The sequence below is a fragment of the Orussus abietinus genome, unplaced genomic scaffold (assembly GCF_000612105.2).
Source record: "Orussus abietinus isolate OABI.00-Male unplaced genomic scaffold, Oabi_2.0 scaffold299, whole genome shotgun sequence".
Classification (NCBI taxonomy): Eukaryota; Metazoa; Arthropoda; class Insecta; order Hymenoptera; family Orussidae; genus Orussus; species Orussus abietinus.
Window position 1 is genome coordinate 50,515 of NW_019394498.1, and position 20,815 is coordinate 71,329.

Genomic DNA, 20,815 nt, shown 5'->3' on the forward strand with positions numbered 1-20,815 from the left:
TACTTTACAACAACCGACGTATAATCATCGAGACGCGCATACATCTCACTTCGTTAATCCCGTAGTTTCTGAAATCCTCCTGCCCGTTGCAGAGATGCGTCTTGTCCTCTTGCTGAAATGTTCGGAATGTCCCTACCAGTGGCCCTTGCTCTTTCTTCATCGTTGTATCGGCGTTTAATGAGTATAAACTTGATCGGCCCCACCCCAAAGAGAACGATATCAGTCACTGACAAAATCCAAGGTTCGTTTCGGCGGTACCCTTGATTCGCGCTTACAGACACGACGGAACACTATGGCTAGCTCGGATACAACTCCCAAGGGACATTTAATTTGTGCTATTTCGTATCTTCAATGTTGGAAAGCTTTTAGAACCGTGCATAAGGATACTTAGATCGAATCCGACGACCCCTGGAGCCCCTGCCCCTGGTTTCGTTGCTGGCCCCCCGGCTAGGATGTCCACGCATTCCTTGACCTAGAACAGACAACGCGGCTAAAGGAAAAATCCTCTCAAGGAAAACAGCTAAATAAGTTAAATTAAAAACCTCGATTCGCTTGATTGTCCCCCCAAACGATGGGAGTAGGTCGAGAGCCCCGAGCAGCCCTGAAGGGCGTCCTAGCCGATCTTCTCGCGGTCGATCCCCTGGGAGTGCCATTCGTAGCAGCGGATCCTGTAGCAGCTGCAGCTGCGGCAGCTGCCGTCCTCTGTCTCGTGTTGCTCGAAGGAGTGGCCTCGGCTTCTCTGCTTTCCTCTTCGGCGTCTTCCTCGACGATTTCGCTAGACTCCTCGTTAGCTTCGACTCCGGTATCCGCGGCGACGTCGTCCGCGGTCCCGGAAGCCGAAGCTCCCGCCTCTTCCGACTGCTTCTCCTCTTCCGAGCTCGCACCTAAGGGCGGAAACTCGAGTGAAAAGTCCACCAGTGGTCGTTCACCGACACGGTCGTACGAGTACACTCCAGGAGGACGCGTAACCAGCGCGCACTACTAGATCTAGGTGGTATATATCCCATGCACAGTTCGTACCATCAGTTGGTGTTACATTGATGGACTCTGTTATTGCCTCTGTTTGAGCATGTTCCTGCTCTTCAGCAGTGATTACGCGAATACTAGGGATCGCGGCTTCTTCCTCGTTATCACCCACTGTCGTACCTGTTGCGGTTATCGCCGTCACCGAAACGGGAGTCTCCTGTTCTTCCGAAGTTGCGCTGCTCGTCTGCAAGTAGAAGGACCTCGGGTAAGTACCTCTTCATTCGAAATGGCGGAATATTACATTACCCGTGTTTTTTTAGAGATACAACGTCATGGCGATCTTACCGAAGGAGGCAAATCGGCAGCCGGGGACACCTGCAGCGGCGTGGTGGGCACGCTCCGCCCGGTCCCGCCATCCTCCAACTGAGTTAGGTCCATCCTGGTGTCGTCCATCCCTTCCTGGACGACCTGAGCAACCCCGGAGCCGGAGGAACCGAAAATTGCCCTTGCAGTCGACCCTGTGGGAGTGGCAAGACAAGGCGCCGAGGAGGCCGTGGAAGGCGGCGCTGGGTCTCCGAAAGTGAAGCGACCCTGAGGAACCTGGGGAGAGCTCACGGCCTCGCCGAAGTCACCTCGTCGAGGAACGAAGAGAGTAGGTGTGCTAGGTACTATGCTGTCGTCTCCACCGTCCTCGTATCCCTGCTGAGGCTAAAATCCATTCGTACGCTAAAGTGCTGGAAACGTTTCAGGCCGAGTTTTCGATACCAAGATGTAAGAGGCGCACCAGGAGAAGATGCTGCTGCTGTTGTTGCCTGGGCATGGGAGCGATGCCCCGAGAAGAACGCGGAACGAAGGAAGACGGTGGTTCTCCAGTGGGACCGGCACTGCTGATGGCCTCCGATTGTTGTTGCTGCTGATTGGAGGCCAAATTTGGCTGCACTTGCCTCGGTACTTCGACGCTGGTGGAATCCTCCTCCATTATGATCTCAACCTCGTTATTATCGCCCTCTACCTCTACCTCGACTCCATATGGCATTTCCTCCTCCTCTTCCATCTCCTCATAGGGATCATTGTCGAACTCTTCCTCTTCTTGAGCTTGGTGGTTTCCGCCACCCTCGCCTTCGTCGCAATCCACCACCACCACGCAACCTTCTTCCAGCTCCTCATCCTGGTCCCGTTGGCTGGACGTTGGTACCTAGTAATTAAAGGATCTTTAGTATCGTTCAAATTCATGGCTATGATTGCAGGTGACGATTGAATCTCCGATATGCACGCTCAACATACTTGATATTCAACTTCGGACGCGCTGGCAGTAGCCGTGGAGGTCATCTCTTGCTGTCTGCTCCTCTTAGCCTTCGGACTGGGTATCTGATCTTGCCTGCCGTGTTCCCCACCCTCGACGACTGACCCCGACGTCGAAGACTCGAGAGTTCTCGGACGTTTGTGCCCCGAAGTGGCCTGAGAAGTACTGACGGACTGCGTCGAGCTACTAGCTACCGTTTGCTGTTGGTCGCTGGCAGCGGCTTGCTGCTGCTGTTGTTGCTGTTCGACTCTGGGACTGACCAAAGCCACCGTTTGCTGTTGCTGCTGCTGTTGCTGCTGCTGGCACGGCTGTGGTTGCATGTTCATCTCCGCTATCTCCGACTCCTCTCTCTGGGTAGATTCTGCGGATTCGCTCAGCTGAGGCTGGACGGCCAGCTGCCTCAGAGTAGTCGGCGCCGTTTGCAAGGAACTGCTGCTGGTGCTTGCTGGCTGGTAGTCCGTGTGGCTGCTCGTCGGGGAGCTGGTCTCCGTCGTGTGGACAACCTGTTGCTGTTGCTGCTGTTGCTGGGGAGCAACCAGCACAGGGGCACTGGCAGTGGTAGGCAGAACAGCGGCTGTTCTGGATTGTACCACGACACTCATGGGGCGAATGCTCGCTAAAGGAGTTTCGGCCCTTGCGGACATTGGTTTTATGTTGGCAGTCGGTGGCTCAGTGGTTGCGCTGACTCCGCTAACCCCAGCCAGTTGTCTTTGTAGCTGGGAGACTCTCTGAAGGAGAGCTTCCTTCTCTGCATGGACCTCTGCTTTCTCATGCTCCAAACGCGCGATTCTGCCCTCCAGCTGCGATTTCAGAGCCGTCAACCTGGCCTCATGCTCCGTGGTCTCGGACTCGGTCGCATTGGATTCTATCTTGGTCTTCAAGTCGCTCAATTCCTTCTCGTAGATCTTCTTCGATTCCGTCAGTTGCATGATCTTCGTCCGCGCTCCTTTCAGTACCTGCTTCGCGCGCTCCTCCTTTTCGACGCTGGATTTATTTATCACCTCGATCTCCTTCCTCAACGTGTCCATTTCGCCCTGCATTCCCGCTAGCTGACGCGTCAACTCGTCGATCTTCGAGGACAATTCTTGGTTTTCCTGGCGCAATTCTTGTCGGCCCTCTTCTCGTAGCTGATCCTCGCGCTCTTGGGATACTTGAAGCGCTTCCTCATTGGCCGCTGCAGTGCCCGCGACTCGGGATTCCTCGGTCTTGGTCTTTTCCTCCTCAACGGATTTGGCCAGCTCCTCGAACTGAGTCTTGTACTTCTTGGCTATTTTCCTGATCTGGAACTCCTTGTTCCTGATGTCCGTCAAGATAGCCTCCTTGTCGCCTAGTTCCTTTCGCAGACTCGCCAGGTCTTTCGCCTTGGATGTGGAGTCTGCCAGGGCTTCGGTCAAATCCTGACCCAGCTTCCGCGCCTCCTCCGAGACCTTCGTTACCTGCTCGCCTTGAGTCTGCACTTGTTTCTGCAATTGCTGGAGCTGTTCCTCGAGTTTCACCTTTTCTGCCTTGACCGCGTTCAACTCGTCGTTTCGCTTTGCATGGGTCTCTCGTTCCGAAGTCAGCAGCTTGCTCAGATTTTCTCGCTCCGTTTGCAGACGGCGCCAGTCTTCGGGGCTTGCCTTATTGGCCCTCTCGACCAAGACGTTTGCGCGTTGCCTCCATCTTGTTGCTTCGCCCTTCAGGCTGGAATTCTCTTGCATCAGTGCTTCGGTCTTTGCCGATAAGTCTCTAGCTCTGTCGCGCAGAGGTCCCACCTCTTCCGAGAGAGATGCAACTTTTGCACTGAGCTCGGTTACTTTGCTGCTGAGAGAATCTCTTTCTTCCCGCAGAATTCGGTTGGAATCGGTGATGGCGTTAAGCGTTTCAACTTTGCGCAACAACTCGGCATGCTTGGAAACGGTCACGACGTCTATTTCGGATTTCTCCCTTTCGGTGTTCAGTAAAGCCTCGGTCTCCTTCAGTCTTCTCTCCGCGACCTAGAGCACAAATGCCAGAATAAATTAAGAGAAATTGATGTACAAACTATCGACATATTTATTACTCGACACGTACTTCAACCTGGGATTTAAGTCGAAGATTCTCAGCTCGCAGAACGTCAAACTTAGCTACTGTCAGATCCTTTTCTCTCCTCAAATACTTCATCACTCTCAAAAGCTGCTCGGCCGATTTGGAGTCTTCGTCAGTGAAGCTGCGATTCATCGCTTCCAGACTCGTGTCCGGACTATCACGACTGGATAACTTGGATTGCTGAGACTGCATTATGGCAGAACGATCGCTCAACTCTTGGATCTGGTCATGCAGAAGTGCATTCTGCGCGTCGAGGTCTTCCATTCGCTTCTGCATCTCTTGCATCTCGTCGCGCAGCATTTGTTCTCTCTCCTTCCAGGCGGCTGTTTCCAATGCTAGGGCCTCCACTGCCGCGTTTCTTTCTTGTGTCATAGCAGACATCTTGTTCAAGGCTTCCTGAGATTCCTCCTTTAATTTCGCTAATGCCTAAAAAATGAAGATTTTGTGGTTTAGACAATAAATTAACGGATACTTACGATATAAATTTCGATATTAAATGCAACTTGTTATACCTGCAAATCCGCGGAATGCAGGGCCATCTCTCTGGCATATTTCTCTTCCGCTTCCTTCGCAGCTAAAGACGCGGTCTGAACGTCGCTCTTCAGCAATTCAAGCTCACCCTTAATTTCATCCATTTCTTCCAGGCTTTTCTCTGCATCCATCAGTTTTTCCCGTAACTCAGAGTCAGTTTCCAGACATCCATGAGACACCTTGGCGAGTTCCTCTTCCAGCATTTTGACTCTCTTCTCATAATTGGCCGTCTCCTGCCGCACGTCTCTCAACGTGGACTCCAACTCTTCCTTCCTTCTGTTATACTCAGCCGTAAGTTCTCGCACTTGAGTCTCGGCACTCTCAGCGATGTCGCAGTACTGCTGCGCTTGCTGACGAGCAGCTTTCAGTTGATCGGTCAGAGACTTCACCTCAGCCTGGCTTCCGGCAAGTTGGAGTTCGAGTTCCTTTAGTCTCTTCGCTAAGTTCTCGTCTCCAGTTATCGGTTTCGCTATGGAATGGGCAGCAGCTTGCCTCAATTTAGCGGAGAGCTCTTCGATGCGTTTTGCGTTCTCGGTTTCGGCAGCTCTAGATTGTTCAAGTTCAGCTCGAGTACGTTCGGCCAAAGCGCGCTCTTCCGCCAATCTTTCTTGAGCCGCAGTCAGCTGCTTTTCCAGGTGAGAAGCAAGTTCCCGGAACCGATCTTGTTCTTCCTGAAGACGTCTTCTGAGGGCAGCGCATTCCCGAGTCGCATCATCCAAACGCTGTTCAGCGCGTAATTGGCCTTCGGCCTGAGCTCGTTCGATGCTGGCTTTAATCGCCTCTACATCCGCCCTCAACAACGACTGCGTCTGCCTTTCTCGCTGTAGAACTTCACGTTCCTTCAGCAATCGGCCTTCGGAATCGCGCAAGAGCTGCCTCTCTTGTCTGATGTTCTCCAACTGCACTTCGGCGCGAGAGAGACGCGTCTGGGCAGACAGGGTCTCGTCTTTCAAGATCATGATGCTCTGCTCGTGTTTCCCTAATTTTCGAATACATAATGAAATTAATAATTTGCCAGGTGATGGGGATGTAACGGAGGAAATAATTATTAAACGTATAAAGTATGGATACGCACCAATTGTAGTACTATAGTTGTTACATTTCTCTTCCAGAACCTTAATCTGAGACTTATACGAAGCTACGTTGGCTTGCAAAAGATGGAACCTCTCGTTGGCGGAGTCCAACTGTGCCTTCAATCGGCAACAACGCGTAGAATTGCCTTCTGCTTCCTTGCGCAGCCTCTCTACCTCCTCGCCCATCATTTTTTCGTGTGCCGCTTTCTCCTTTTTATACGTGTCATATTCGTCAGAAACTTGTTTTAACTTACTCTCCAGTTCAGACACTTTTCTTTCGCTTTCCTTGTGTCTCTCCTCGATCTCGCGATTCTGGTTACGTTTTTCACTTTCGTTTTGTCTTTCCAGTGACGTGTCTTCGACATTTTCACCATCTTCCATTGTAGACTTTGAACCTTTTGTTTCAACAGTTCCTGTTTGGTTTAGACACTGTTGATACATGTTTTTGTACATGTCCCGCTGCCGCAGCAACCCCTCCAACATTTTTGCTTGCCTGTCTTGAGCTGCTTGCATGTCGTTCAACTGTTCCAAGTATCTGAAAAATCATCGTATAAAAGTAGTAAATATATATAGCGTTGTCACTCATTCATTAGTAACTTACCTGTCCAATCGCTCTTTCATTTCACCAGAATTGATTTCATCGGTGGCTCTTTCAATTTCTTCTTGTCTGGAAGACAATGTTCTGACTATTGATAATAATTTTTGGTTGTTCTCTTGTAATTCTTCGATGTCCCTGAAGGTAACTAGTTTTTTACTGATTATCTGTGACGAGGCAAGGTCGTCGGTCTCCATTGCGGAGGAGGACAAGTCGCCAATAGGAATTGCTCTTCCTCCCCGACTCTCCTGTACTTCTTTAAGAAGGAAACAGACCTACCAAAATATAAAATAAAATACACATATATAAGTTTAGATAACCAGTCTCCAGAATAACGTAACTTTTACTTGTTATGATAGTGTGAGTCTTACAAACCTGTCTAGCCAAATCTGCCAATTCTGTTTTTAATTTCTGATTTTCTCGAGTATGGTGGGTAGACGTTCTCGTTGCATCGTCTGCAACCTCGCGCAAGCGATTATTTTCTGATAAGAGTTCATCAAGCCGCGACGTCAATTCCGTCACATTTGCTACAGCAGCCTCATAATTTTCATTCTGCTGCTTTAGCAATGGAGCTTTTTCTTCTAATTCACGAAGGATAACATCCATCTGTGACTTCAGTCTCTCGTTTTCTTCCCGTTCAAAAGTTAATTCATTGCTCACCTCGATCAACTGAGTATAAATCTGCGTTAGACTAAGTCCCTTTTTGAGTATGCGACTAGTGACTGCAGCAGTTGGTGCTAACTGTTCTACGGCTTGATCCAGTCTCTCTAAAGTAAAACTTTTGATATGTTAATTTTTGTACATAACTTCGGTAAAAAAATAACTCATTTAAAAGAATATTACCTTGTTTAATATTCTTAAGCAAATCATTGGCGTGTTCAAGTTCCTTAGACAATTCGTCAATTTTAGTTTGCCTTTCAGCAAGTTCACGTTCATGGTTAAGTTGGAGTTCATTGTGCGTGGTCTCCAAAGCACCATATTGTTCTGTTGCATGCTCTAAGAGTTCTTGTAGTTCTTTCACTGCATTACTAAATTCATCCGCTTTAGCATTTGCCTCGTCAGACATTCCTTTGTAAAGATCTGCTAATCTTGTCTGAGCTCCCACTTCCTCACGATATGAGGCATGCATAGAAAGCTCATGTGTTCTCTGTTCCTCTAATTTTTGGGCAAGTTCTTCACACCGCCGTTGGAAATTTGTATTGGTCTCACGCAATTGTGCATTGGCTTCATTTGCGATTCGTAGTTCTTCCTCTCTTTGAGCCAATCGTGTGTCAGTCAATAGAGCACGTGCCGAAGCTTCAGCACGTACCGACTGTAACTCGGATGTCCTCTTCGCAAGTTCCTCTTCCAAACTAGCCATTTGTTGAGTCAACAGAGTCCGTTCTTGATCTAGTCGTTTTTCTCTGAAAATAACAAAAAATGAATGACAAAATAAGTTTGAATTGAAAATAATCTGTCACAAGAATACGTACTTAAAGTCCAAGGTCATTTCTCTACTGTGTACTTCTTCCATATCAGCAAGCGCTTGACATTTAGCAGCAACAGCGGTTTGTAATTGAGCACCAAGTGAATTAAGCTCGGTACGCATTCTTTCCACTTCGGCATCACGCCGCTCCACTTGTAAATGCAAGGTATCTCTCTCGTCAGCAGCTGCATCTCGTTGACGCCGAAAATCTGAATTTTCCTTTTCCAATCTGTACATCAAACACGATTCATAAGACGTTCAAGAAATAAGTATTTTCAAATAGTCCAAATTTGCGTGAATACTCATATACCTTTTAATCGTCTCCTGAAGCTTATAAATTTCGCTCTTGGCATCGTCAAGATTGCTTTGCAGTTCCTGCGTGAATTTCTCAGCTAAATTCAACTTCCCTTTACATTCTTCGAAATCTAGTTTCTGTTCATCGTATTCTTTTTTTAAAATGCCCCATTTCTGTTCTGTAAAAGATCGTACGTATACAATAATGGAATACAAAGTACGTAACACAATTAGAAATTTTCCTCTAGATTCAGAAATGCAATTAATAATTACTTCTGATACTACATGAAATAATAGATTGTCGAGAACCTCTAGAAGCATAACATTCCTTCGTTGATAAATATTTAGGTTATCTATGCTAAACGTATCTCAAACTTGAATGATAGGAGCATCTAAAATCGGTTAAACAAAAAATAATGAACTATTTATTAGAACCAACCAAGATTTTGTCGACTTGTCTCGAAAACTGCCTTGGCGGTGATGAATTCTTCAAACTTGTCGTTAAAGTACGACTTCAGTTTCTTGGCGATTCCATCGGGAATCTGAGATATTTCCTCAGCGCTCAAAATGTCCTGAAGTATATTGCGCTCGTTTTCCTCGGTCTCCATATTTCAAAATCGATGGAATATTGAAATTCCGTTACCTCTGACCTTCGGTATACAAGACGTGCTCGCTCAAAAATGCTTGGCGGTATAGCTTCTTCCTTCACCGGCATTTGCGTGAACGAGGGTGAATTTCAGGTATTCGCCATAGATGCAACGAGTAATAGAGAGTACTCACGGTCCAATTTAGACGTCATCGCGAGGTGCTGCCATCTAACGGCCCCTCGCCGAAAATGGTCGATTTTTATCATGAACAAGCTTCGTCTTAATCGATAAATTCAGACTACCTACTGTCGGTCTAAATTTCTGTGAAACTGAGTTCACACCTCGATTATAAAAAGAACCTAAAGCAGAGTTCTTGAATTAGTAGATAACGTCTGAATCTGTCGCGGAACAAGGATCGTGTCCACATTAAGTGTAAAAAATTTTTCAGTGGAGGGTCGTTAAACAACAGAATATGTAAAATGGACTTTCTGCTACTCTCAACCACTAACACATAAAAATACAAGTGTTCCTTTGATACGATAACAATCGGTAATGTCCTGAAATCATCGCCGCCGGAAACGAATAATTGAACCGCACATTTTGAGTGGAAAACGATTAATTTGAGCGATGCGCATACCATTACAGCTACAATGCCTGACAAATTTCAGATTCTGACTAAGTATTCCCACACTACCGCTTCACTTTTTACGAATATGGATTCCTCATAGACCTTCAAGTCAGGATCTTGAACTTCAAGTCGAGTGAAAGAGAAGGACACGGAAATAATTTTCTTCGTGAGAATACGAGTCACCTAACTAGGAAAAATACTCCAAACCTAATTACCATGAGTTTATCCCCAGATTTCTTGCCCCAAAGAGGAATTTAAATGAAAACGTTAATTGCTGATTGATAATCGCTTTAAACAAGGCATTAAATTCCACAAAAATACGGGTCTCGTTTCCTTCTCGTTCCCTGTTAGAACATTAGGTAATGGATATGCGCCGTAAAACGAAGGAAAAATTGATTGTTCGAATTCATTGCGAAGCAACACCTTCTTTAAGGTGAAGTGAAACACGTCGAGGAACTTGATCGACGTCGATAAAGAAGATTTTTCTAAATGCCTACGTTGCCGACGTTCGTTTTTACATTGACAGCTGTGTCGAATTATATTGGATATTATACCAAATGCCATACTCCACCTGTCGTTTTTGTACAATAAACATCAAGAAATCGAAGTAAAACTCCAGAAATCCTCTGAATTCATGTTTTCTGGGGCCCTAATTGCCTGCAAAGGGACACCCTGCGTCATCTGTGATTTCCAGATCAATTAAATTTTCCCGCCAGGACCTTGTATTCCCATTGTTTTAGCATAGAAGCCCATACAACACTTTTTTTACCTTTATCTCGTTTAAATGCGAGTTTATCGATTATCAGAATGTTCTAAATTGTTGTAAAATTGTCCTGACCCTTTCGTTTTTCATATCGGAGCCTTCGATAATTGTATATTGATCGAAATATGAGAGCTGGACGCTATTTTGGTTCTGGTCTGGGCTAAGTTAAACATTTTTTTTCAAAAATCCAAATTTTGAATGTGTCAGGACAATTCTTAGATGATCAGGAGTGACGTGTCAAAGTTTCGGACAGTTTGATGTAATACCCTTAAAAAAAAGTGTTGTATACGAATCGACTGATTTGAAGGGGGTTTCACTTCACCTTAACACGTTGACTGCCACGTCACCCATATTCGGGTGACATAGCAGTCAAATAAAATGCGCGTGGTAGTCAACGTGTTAACGTAGATTGGACGCAAAGTTTGTTACCTAGCAACGGTAACCATTGTTGACCACCTCCAGCAGAGTACACCCGTAATCTTGGCATTGTTACCTCATCGTTACCTTACCACGCGTTGTTATCATTAAACTCGGTGGAGTTTCACGCCAAATATACACTTACATACGTCGTATCGAGTATACGCCAGATCTGATGGAGATTTCGTAATCGAAATGTCAAACGTCACCTATAACGAGCTCTGGAAAAGCACTCAGTCCGCTCTGCAAGAAATAATTCGAGCAGACACGATTTTGCAAAGCTCGGAACCGCACAAAGACCGAAAAAAAGCTCACTACGACGTGGCGGATCTTTACGTGAGATATGTCGTTATTTGCAACAATCTTAACGAGTGCTACGACCAAATCGTCCAGCCCCAAAAAAGACTCGTTATTAGAAAGCTCCTAGACTCGACTTTAGGCAGAGCCGTTGAGTTAAAACACGAGCTCGTCGAGATCGACCTTTCCGAGTATAATTACTACGACGATGTACTCCTCAAATATAACATATTACCCCAGGAGGCTGAGATACAAGTGCCAACGTATTTCCTACGAGAACGCGAGAAGGAGATAGCCGAAAGAAGGAAGTTCATACAAGACACCCTGAGGAATTTGGGAACTCTCGAGGAAAAGCCTATTCCGAAAATAATGACCGAAGCTGAAGCCATTCGGATGATACAGGTCATCATGTGGGAATAAATTCGACACGTAACATGCTTTGCAAAAAAATTCTCCCAGCACTTGTGTGATTTCTTACATTATTACATAAATTCCCCTTTTTGCCAGAGTTCAATTGCTGTTGATGTTTTGACATCCATTTTATGTCACATGCTCGCATACGCATCAGGTTTTCTCGCTGTAGATCAGTAGATCCTAACGTCATAAATTATGTGAAATGTATATACAAACATGAATTTAATACGTATTTAATTTCTGTGTTAATTTAAAGTTTTCAAGCCACTGTTAAAAATATTATCTAGCTAGTAATATTTACATGAACGTAGATATATACGTTTGAACAATGTCAATCCATTATGCATATATATGGAATCGGAACTGCATGTGTAATCATATTTAAATAAAAATTATCGTAACAGAAAAACGAACGAGCTCGACAAGGTCGCATGAGATTTCAATTCATGAAGGAAATTTGCGAGATAAAGGATAGATCCATAATGAAATCGGAGCCAGCAGGAAGTGACAAAGCCAGTGGAACGGCGGCGATTTTAAAAATCCAAAAAGTCTGGAGAGGATACATGGCAAGGCGTGAAGTGAAAAAGAGACGCATCGAGGAGATGTTTCTGATAGGTGATTGATCGATTGCGTAAAATCTTGTACTATTAAACGTAAAATGACCGATTCATCCTGTATTGCCCTGCATTTTGAAGGTATGCTCCAGCCGAGTCAAGTTATCACGGAAAGTGTGAGGCAAATTGAACAAACCAAGCTGCGGAGACACGAGAAACAGCTGATGTTTCAAGAGTGCTATGAGAAACTTGTGGTCGAAACGGAATCGAGGATTCGCAGCGAAAAAACAGCCCTCATCGAGGAGAAACTTAGAACGGATATTCGAAATTGGATCAAGAACTGTTTTGAGCGAACTGGAAAGATCCCGGATCTACCATCAGCTGAGAGCGGTGGATCTCGATTGATATTTAGTCGACAGGTGAATTAGAATAATTAAGCATAAAACAGCCTAATAAGATGATTATCTAACTTATGATTTCAGGACTCGGATAGCAACTTGAGCAGGTCCAGTGAGGTATCGTCGAAGAAATCTAAAAAATCGAAATCAAAGGACGAGGAGTCGGAGCAATCGGAAGAGGAGTCCGATCCAGGATTCAAGCCCATCCCCTCGAATTTCCTGGCAGAAATTATACAGGCTGATCAGGAATATCAGGATACGTGGAAAGATAAGGACGAGTCGATGAATTTCGCGCAGGAGCCATACCTCGATATGATCGAAGACGAGAAGACGAAACTCGTAGTAGATGAAGTTCGGGTTGTGGTGGACGAGGCGATGAGAGGTGATATTATTTTGTATTCATCTTAGATTTTTCATTTTCTAGAAAATCGAGATCGCAGGAGAATTACTTCAGGATGAAAGTTGACGGTATCTCAATCCCACATTCAATTTACAGAGGATATCGAGGCTTTACAGATCGCCTTAGACAGAGACATGGGAATAAAAGGTAAACGCCAGAAACCGCCAGCGAAGAAGGTGCGTCGAAGCGGTAAGAAGAACAAGAAAAAAAAGGAAAAAGACCTTACACCGGATAGATCAACGGAATCGCTCCTGGAAGAACTCCTAGAGAATGGAATAGTCAAGTTTCACCCTGAGATTCGATTGAGTAGCTTTAAAGGCGAAAAGTCTTACGCCAACTTCGATCTTCGGGAAGCAGATAAAGACCCGCTTCCGAGTCTAGGTAAACATATGATAAATCGACGGTTCGTTGAAATTCGTCTAGGGTGGAATCTAGTAATTCATTTTATATTCTCCGGATGTTATTTCGCTGCGATTTTCAGGAGATATCAAACAGGTGATAACCGAATATTGCATTATTCCTCTCGGCAACGAAACCATCAGAGAGCTCACTCCTTTGGTGAGATCTGTCCTGATAACAGGACCACAGGGCAGTGGGAAAAAAATGTTGGTAAACGCAATCTGCACCGAGCTGGGGGCCACATTGTTCGATTTGACTCCTGCAAACATTGCTGGGAAATATCCTGGAAAGCCTGGCCTCATTATGCTGATGCATTTAATATCAAAGGTAAAGTTACAGCGTTTCTCGTTGGAATCATCTACCGATACGACATTTATTTTGCAAAGGTCTCCCGATTACTGCAACCTTCGGTGATATTCATGGATGGAGCGGAAAAGCCTTTCGTAAAGAAGGTACCTAAGACGGACAAGACAGACCCGAAACGACTGAAGAAGGATTTGATTAAATTTGTGAAGAGCATCATGAACGACGACCGAATTATCGTAATCGGTACCTCGAGTGCTCCATGGGATGCGGACCAAAAGCTTTTGTTTCAAACCTATGACAAAATTATTTACGTTCCCAGACCAGACTACGGTACCATGTCCCTGATCTGGCGAGATCTGCTATTCAAGGTATTGAGAAAATATTAAAAATATTGCGTATGAGATGCACTTTTCGAAAATTGCAGTACGCAGGAATTAGCAGGCAGTTTGACATTTCGTCAATGACCAGAGCCTGCGATGGATATACCATTGGAAAAGTGTTGGAGGCTATTAACGAGGTATATTGACTTGCTAGCCGTCTCATGGCAGTCATGATTATTAGCATCGATACTTATTCTAAAAAATATTAAAAAAAATACAGATTATGACCACAAAGAGGATGGTCCAGCTGAGAGTCCAACCGCTTACGCACGGAGAACTGGTGAATGCCTTGAGCTTGAGAGATCCAGTTTATCGCGAGGAGGAAGACACGTTTTTGGGTGAATATTTAAAAACTGATACGTCTACAGAGCCATTTGATAATTTTTTAAATGTTTAAAAATTATCGGGTAACTTGTAGCTTGGTTGACTAAAACCCCTATGGCGAAGAAGAAGCAAAGAGCGATAGAACTGGAGTTGCAGAGGCTCGAAGAAGAAATGGAAAAATTGAAGGCATCCGGAAAGAAGTAAAGGCGATAAAAATGTCTACTATAATTAACGTCAAGGGAGTTGTTGGTGCAATCCTTGCTCGATGAAGAATGAGTTCCGGGAGCGCAAAAATGAATTCAATGATTTTCCATATCATTGTCTAAACGGAGTCACGATTCTGTCATGCATCGGTCAGCTGAATTCAATCTAATCGATGTGTCTATATTTATTTAAACTTTGCCCTCCAATCAACCAATTCGCACGTGGTCGGGATAAGCGTGTCTGCCGCTGATGCAGATATAGGTCCATGTGCGGATGAAATTTCAAAGCTGAGAGCAGCACAGATTCCACGAGAAAGCTTTGCACTGCGATATGCAAATGGAATAATAGAAAGAGACATTTAATAATTTTCAGGTTTAAAATTCCCGATTTCGACCGTCAGCATGATTTGAGTGTCCTTTGAGTCCTTTTGCAGTGAAATTACGTCAACATGAGTCCGACAAAAGGAATAAAATAAAGCGAGTAACGTCAAGCGTTGCAGATTTCCAACAATACATAAAGAGATTATCAGACGTTTTGACCGGGTCATAGCGGTATCGAACCATCTTTGAACTTTTAGAAATCGAATCATGCGTTCTGAATGAGAAACGTCCGACGTCGAGGCATCCTCTGTGAAGTTGGAAAGTTCCAATTCCATTTTTCGATAGTAAATCATTTCTCGTCAAAGTCCTTACTCATATCTCACTTTTAGCGTTAAAAGACGTATTTTAGAACACTGTTAAAAGCGACCCTACTCGTGTCTCGCTTTTAAACCACTTTTATAGAAAATCCTTAAAAGAAGCTATATAAGATGTATTTTAGCAGCAATACCTCCTCATACCCTCTTTTAAGCTTCTTTTTAAGCGCTTGTAAGATAAAAGTGAGCGACTATTCCCTAAAAGTGGGTAGGGGGACTTTTAAACCACTTTTAGCTGTCAAAATCATACATCAATTTTTGACAGCTTTTAGATGTCAAAATCGTACATGAAAAATGGAATGCATTAACGACATTTTTCCCAAAGCAAAAGCTCGCGAAGTGAACACAGGGAATCAACTAAATACGAGGGACTTTTGAAGTCGAATTTATCGTTCTTGGCTAGCCAAGAAATTGGGCTTTGGTTCCGGCTTTATTCTGTCAAACTCGCTTCCATTTTTGCGACAAAGTTCAGCAGACTCTGAACTTTTGGTATACAAAAAACGCATGCACTGAGCACGCGGAGTGCATGCGCGTAACGCAGTCGTCACATTTTTCCCACGCTGTCATATTACATATCGTAAGTTCGGCCATTTAACTAAAAGCGGCCATAAAAGAAGGTATGAGTATGCCGTCTTTTAACAGCGGTCTGATCATCTATAACTAAAAAACGTTTAAAAGCGCTGCTAAAAGTGGGATATGAGTAAGAGCTCTCGGAGTTTGAATCTCAAATATTTCAAATACTCCGTTTTACAAGCATGAATGTACTTGACGCGATCTTTCGGAAAAACACGGCTCCTTGTTATCAACAAGCTTTGACGGTTGCAAAGAGTCAATGGACCCTGAAAGCTCTTTGAACCGTCTAATTGAATTTCGATCAAGTCAGGCAAGATTGGCCGTTTACTCGCATTATGGTCAACACGTCTAAGGCACATGTCGCGACTTCTGAACCATCTCGAGATCAACGGCACGACAGGTCGGGGAACGTTTTGACCGATGAATAAAGATCTCGTTAAGGCTAGGCGAGGTCTCAGAAGTTCAATCTAGACTGTCAGCGACTTAAGTGTCACCAGCCAACAGGATCTTTCTCCATCGCCGGAATTAGCATTCCATAACTCTCAATGTCGACCCCCGTTTTGATTCGGATGAAAATAATGAGCATATAATAACTAAAATAATAATGAACATATAATAACTAAAATAAGAACAAAAGTAATACTAAACACGATCGACTGGAAACGTTCCAATAGAATTTAAATTTCCAAAACCCGTAGTCGAACGTAAAGACGCGATTTGCCAGCTTTCTCTTGTGAAATTGCCCGAGTAGCAGTGGAAAGCAGCAATCGCAGCTTCATTTCTTCATACCTCAAGGAAAAGTCAGAAAATTTTCCGAAAATTACCGAGGAGGTGGCCTACGACACGGAAAACTGGGACGGTGGACCCTTACCGGCGAAATTTCGTGCGCCTTGCGGAACGCGCGGAACGCCTTGCGGCACAAAGAGGAACCACATCGTTCACGGTCTCGACCGAGGCCGGCAGACACTGAGGGGGAGAACCACGGAAGGAATCATCGAAGAAAGTGCCTGCAGAAGATCGTAGGTGCATTTAGTAAGTAGCTCAAAAGTCTGTCCGTGACGTGCGCCGCCCCTCGAGTCCCACCGGCGATTAAAAATGCGTAAAATCGGCAAATACGCGTCGAGCCGAGGAATAGATCCCGAGGTTGGCCCAGACGGCGGCCATGTTGGCTGCTCGGCCAATAGCGAGGGTCCACGCGCGGCGGCCCAGGAGAAAGGGTCGCGTGCGGCCAGTTCCAATGGAAAGGACGCGCGTCCTGAGGACCCGGTGGGCCTCGGCCGTGGACGGAATTGTTCGCCGATGGAAGATACTGGGGAATGCGAGGATTTAACAGAGAATGGAGCCTCCTCCGTGGAATTTTTCCCTCTCAACGTGCAATCGGCAGATTCTTCCGCTACGGAGAAAGACAGGGAGGTCGCTGGTGGGCGCTTAGGAAGGGGAAGCGAGAAGCCGGTATCGATCTTCGCATGGTTCGAGCGCGTTGCGACGCACGCCGTGGGGGCGCGATAACCGGCGCGTTATGTAAAGAAGGGAAGTCGCGCGACATGTGACCGACGCGTGCCGATTTTCTTTTCGGACTGGTCTGTTTTATCATTAATATTTATCGCGAGCTCGGTTTTAATCATTACGGATAAATATAAACAAGGGACATGTGTACGTTTACAGGTTAGCCGTACGTCACACTCCGAAGAGTAAGTATTAAGAACTCTATCGCCCCAATTAAGTGAAATTACACCGTGAATGAGGTAAAGATATCGGTAATTGCAAGTAATTCATTCCTCCCCGTGCTATCTCCAAACCGGCTAATATATCGACAGTCGTCATCGAAGTAACATCTCTAACCTTGCTGATATTCTCCGGTAAGCGGAAAAGTACATCATTCAAGGAGCTTCATAGAATACATGCAAATATAGAAGTTCCGTATCTATGCCAGGATTATCACAGCCCCCATTGAGCCTAATCGAATTAACCCGCACCGATGCGCGCGCATGACTTTTCGGATACGTAGGACGAGATATATAATGGAAGAGCGTTTCGAACCTTTCTCGAAAGTGAAAGGGTTGTGTGTGGAAGAAAGGCAGAGGAAGGATGTAGCGGTGCACCGACTGTGATAACTACCAAAGAATTCAGAAGTCTCCATAGAGGTCCAGAAGGATACGGACGTTCGATGCTCGATAAATAGTATGATAGCCAACGAATGGCGGCGCTGTAATCATCTCTCCATTTCCCTTAATCTTATGGCGATATATAGCGAATTGCATTCTTTCTTTATCTTACATCCAATACTCGTCTTTCTGTATGCATCTCTCTTCCTTCCGTATGTGAGATATCGTTGGCTAACACATGCGATCCGTCTTTTACCCCCATCTCTGGTTTGTTAACCGACTTTTAGAGCATCAAGCGCTAACATAGGATCTGGGCTTCTATGGGACTTCTGAATTCTTTGTAATTACCCACGAGGCAGGGTTGGTCAGGGACGCGTCATTCGCAGTTTTTTACGTAAAATACGTAAGGGAAGTATTTTACGTAAAATCCAAGTAAAATACCTAATAAATTCCAAGACAAAGATGGCGGTACTGTAGCCTCACTTTTTCAAAACGGTCAAAGTATACGTTACTCGTGAATAAACATTTTAATAAAAAAAAGAAAGAATAATGGCAAATTGGAGCGAACATTAAAAAGATCTAGGCTTTACATTCCAGTTTTCCATACATTCCATGGATAATTTTGAATGTTAAGCGTATCAGGAATAAGAACTGTAGAAACGTAAAGTGCCATATTCATGTAATTTACCTCACGTATGAAATTTGTAAACTAAAATACCTAGTAAATTACTGTAAAAAACTACGTAAATTACCTAGGGTATTTTACTTACCCAACCCTGCCGCGAGGTTACGCGCGCAAGTCGCCGGTCGTGATAATCGAAAGGTTATGTAAAAGAGGGAAAAGAACGGGCGACACGTGACCGAGGCATGTCCAGGGAATAAGAAGGGAGATTACGGCGGCGCGAGGGGGTGACTGGCGCGTTAACCCGCCTCGGTCGATTTTTTTTTTGCGAGTCCAGGATCATTGGGAGTCTCGGCATCACGACGGCGCCGGCGCGCGACCACGCGCGCGGCCGGCACGGCCAGCAATGGTGGCGCGACGGTCGCGCGTGCCGGGAAGTAACGGATCGTTCGGGGTCTGCGCGTGCGCGGCCCGCGGGCGCGCGCCCATTGGTCGGATCCACATGGGCTGATGTCAGACCACGGGCCGGGACCAATTCACTAATAAAGAGATGCCCGCTCGCGAGACGCCAGCTAGTCTTTAGTGTCGCGTAGGGACGCTCGAGCCGGTCAGCTCAGGACTTTCCGTCGAGCTCGGGAAACGAAGCTTCTCGACCCACTTCGACCTCTCGACCGAAGAGTCCCCGGGAGTCGAACCACCTCCCGTAGCTCGTTACCCAGGATTACTCGCAGCGCGTCAGGTAAGCGACAAGGATCCTCGCTCCCTTATATTTATTTACCTCCGCGAATCGTCTTCCACGCGACCACCGACCGTGCACGTTGTCAAGAGAGTATGCCCGGGAACAATGGCGGTCCGCGACGCGCCGTCCCCACTTACCTCGGGAATCGCCGTTGAGTTTTGGTTAAACCTTGTCAGGTTATATGACACGCTATCCGCCGGTCGGGACGCTGCGGCGGCAACAACGGGTCATCTTTCGATGGGTTATGCGGACTCCTACGGGGATAATACGCAGGGAGGATTTAAACACGGTAGGACGATTCGAGGTTATGTGCGACGCGCGGTTTGGAGATCCAAGCCGCCGGTTTCACGCCGGGGATTTGTCGTTGCATCGTTGATGGGACTTTCGGGTATTGGCGGCTTCCGGGCGCCGGCAAAGCGGTATAACTTCGCCGGGTGATCGTCGAGAACGGAGACAATGCGGCAAAAACGACAAAGCGGGGACTATTAACCGTGTCCGACCTTTCCCTTTTCATAGTTTCCGAGAAGAGGAGCGAAAGCCGGTGAGGGAGCCCTGCCGTTTACCCGGGGGATAAGCGGTGGATGTAATTTAACGCCTCACTGTCGGACGCGATAGCGCTCTCGGGGTCGTTAGAGAAATTAAATTGAATTAAGTGATATTAAAACTCTCGAAGATTCTCGACGGGTCGATTAAGCCGCCTGGGCATGAGTCGATTAATCTACTCGGGTGGCTCGGAAGGCGGAGGACCCTCCGAAGGAGAAATTCCTATACCATGCGCAGGTGGTCAGCCTGCGTCCATGGAGTGTTGTCTTAGCCCGATTTCACACGTACCGGGGACCGACCCGCATTGGACATCCGATAGCCTGTCAAGACTGCAATAGCAGCTTTCCCACGTATCATTTCCCGGACAAGTCGGATATCCGCGTCGGAATTTAAGAAAACGGAAGCATTCACCTTTATCTGTCCTGCGGCAGTGGAGAAATTCGTACGAACTAAACCGAATAGAATATGGACATCCGATAGCATGATTCGTGAGACTGCATAGCAGCGTTCACCCGTATATTGTTTAACGGATAAATCGGATATCCGCGACATAATGTTAGAATTAATTCATACGTATCAAATCGAATATCTACGTCCGGTAGCATTCACACTTATCCCTCGGCAGCGGAGAAATTCGTGCGAACCAAACCCGTGTTTCGAATATCGACGTCGAGTAAGAGTCGGAAACGTGTGAAAGCCTTCTTAACGATCTAACGTCGATGTCGGGCCCCCCTGACACGAGTGAAATCGAGTTTACTCGAGGCGCGACCGGCCGAAACAGCTGACGCCGCTGCGGCGCGATCGAAGTGCAACGGCGGTGCAACCGAAGTGCATCCGTGAGGGCCGCAGCTGTTTAAAATCAAAGAGGATTTGGCTAAATAGATTTATGGGAAACCCGGGAGCTGCCGGAGGAACGCGCACCGTTTTATACGGTTTGGGGGAAGGGGTCACGCCGATTGTCTCGATTTTTTTCCTTGAATTTCATTCCTCTTTGTTTAAAAAAAAAATATACGAAAAGTAGGAGAATTCGAATCGCGTCTCGATTTTTTTTCTCCTGAATTTCATTCCTCTTTGTTTAAACGAAAAGTATACGAAAAGTAGGAGAATTCGAATCGCGCCGTCTCGATTTTTTTTTCCAAACTTCATTCCTCTCTGTTTAAAAGAAAAAAAAAAA

At 45.9% G+C, this 20,815-nt stretch overlaps 3 protein-coding genes across 9 annotated transcripts in view; 2 read left to right on the plus strand and 1 right to left on the minus strand.

Moving 5' to 3' along the window:
* LOC105694380 (nucleoprotein TPR) overlaps positions 1 to 20,815 on the minus strand; it is a 21,982-nt gene continuing 1,167 nt past the window's right edge. Inside the window, exons 1-17 of one of the 7 annotated variants that reach the window (XM_012414991.2) lie at positions 16,504 to 16,793; positions 9,075 to 9,240; positions 8,734 to 8,997; positions 8,311 to 8,473; positions 8,008 to 8,229; positions 7,379 to 7,938; positions 6,911 to 7,302; positions 6,542 to 6,810; positions 5,943 to 6,475; positions 4,849 to 5,846; positions 4,322 to 4,762; positions 2,251 to 4,245; positions 1,751 to 2,161; positions 1,312 to 1,674; positions 1,021 to 1,210; positions 543 to 884; positions 1 to 472 (exon numbers count right to left, since the gene is read on the minus strand). In XM_012414991.2, coding sequence (XP_012270414.1) covers positions 366 to 472; positions 543 to 884; positions 1,021 to 1,210; positions 1,312 to 1,674; positions 1,751 to 2,161; positions 2,251 to 4,245; positions 4,322 to 4,762; positions 4,849 to 5,846; positions 5,943 to 6,475; positions 6,542 to 6,810; positions 6,911 to 7,302; positions 7,379 to 7,938; positions 8,008 to 8,229; positions 8,311 to 8,473; positions 8,734 to 8,902 — 7,155 coding nt within the window. In that variant the 5' untranslated portion in view covers positions 8,903 to 8,997; positions 9,075 to 9,240; positions 16,504 to 16,793 and the 3' untranslated portion in view covers positions 1 to 365. Of the gene's footprint in view, positions 473 to 542; positions 885 to 1,020; positions 1,211 to 1,311; positions 1,675 to 1,750; positions 2,162 to 2,250; positions 4,246 to 4,321; positions 4,763 to 4,848; positions 5,847 to 5,942; positions 6,476 to 6,541; positions 6,811 to 6,910; positions 7,303 to 7,378; positions 7,939 to 8,007; positions 8,230 to 8,310; positions 8,474 to 8,733; positions 9,029 to 9,074; positions 9,983 to 16,503; positions 16,794 to 20,815 lie in introns of those variants that run through there. The other 6 variants (XM_012414992.2, XM_012414994.2, XM_012414996.2 and 3 more) reach the window with 6 other exon arrangements.
* LOC105694383 (IQ and AAA domain-containing protein 1) lies at positions 10,614 to 14,918 on the plus strand. The gene is given in 10 exon segments (XM_012415001.1): positions 10,614 to 11,388; positions 11,805 to 12,015; positions 12,096 to 12,373; positions 12,437 to 12,734; positions 12,849 to 13,133; positions 13,234 to 13,478; positions 13,538 to 13,825; positions 13,882 to 14,004; positions 14,058 to 14,175; positions 14,256 to 14,918. Coding segments are annotated over 10 exon segments (2,460 nt in total). The 5' UTR covers positions 10,614 to 10,884; the 3' UTR covers positions 14,366 to 14,918.
* LOC105694379 (fatty acid synthase) overlaps positions 18,916 to 20,815 on the plus strand; it is a 25,321-nt gene continuing 23,421 nt past the window's right edge. Inside the window, exon 1 of the mRNA XM_012414988.1 lies at positions 18,916 to 19,098. The gene's annotated coding sequence lies outside the window, so the exon portion shown is untranslated. The remainder of the gene's footprint in view (positions 19,099 to 20,815) is intronic.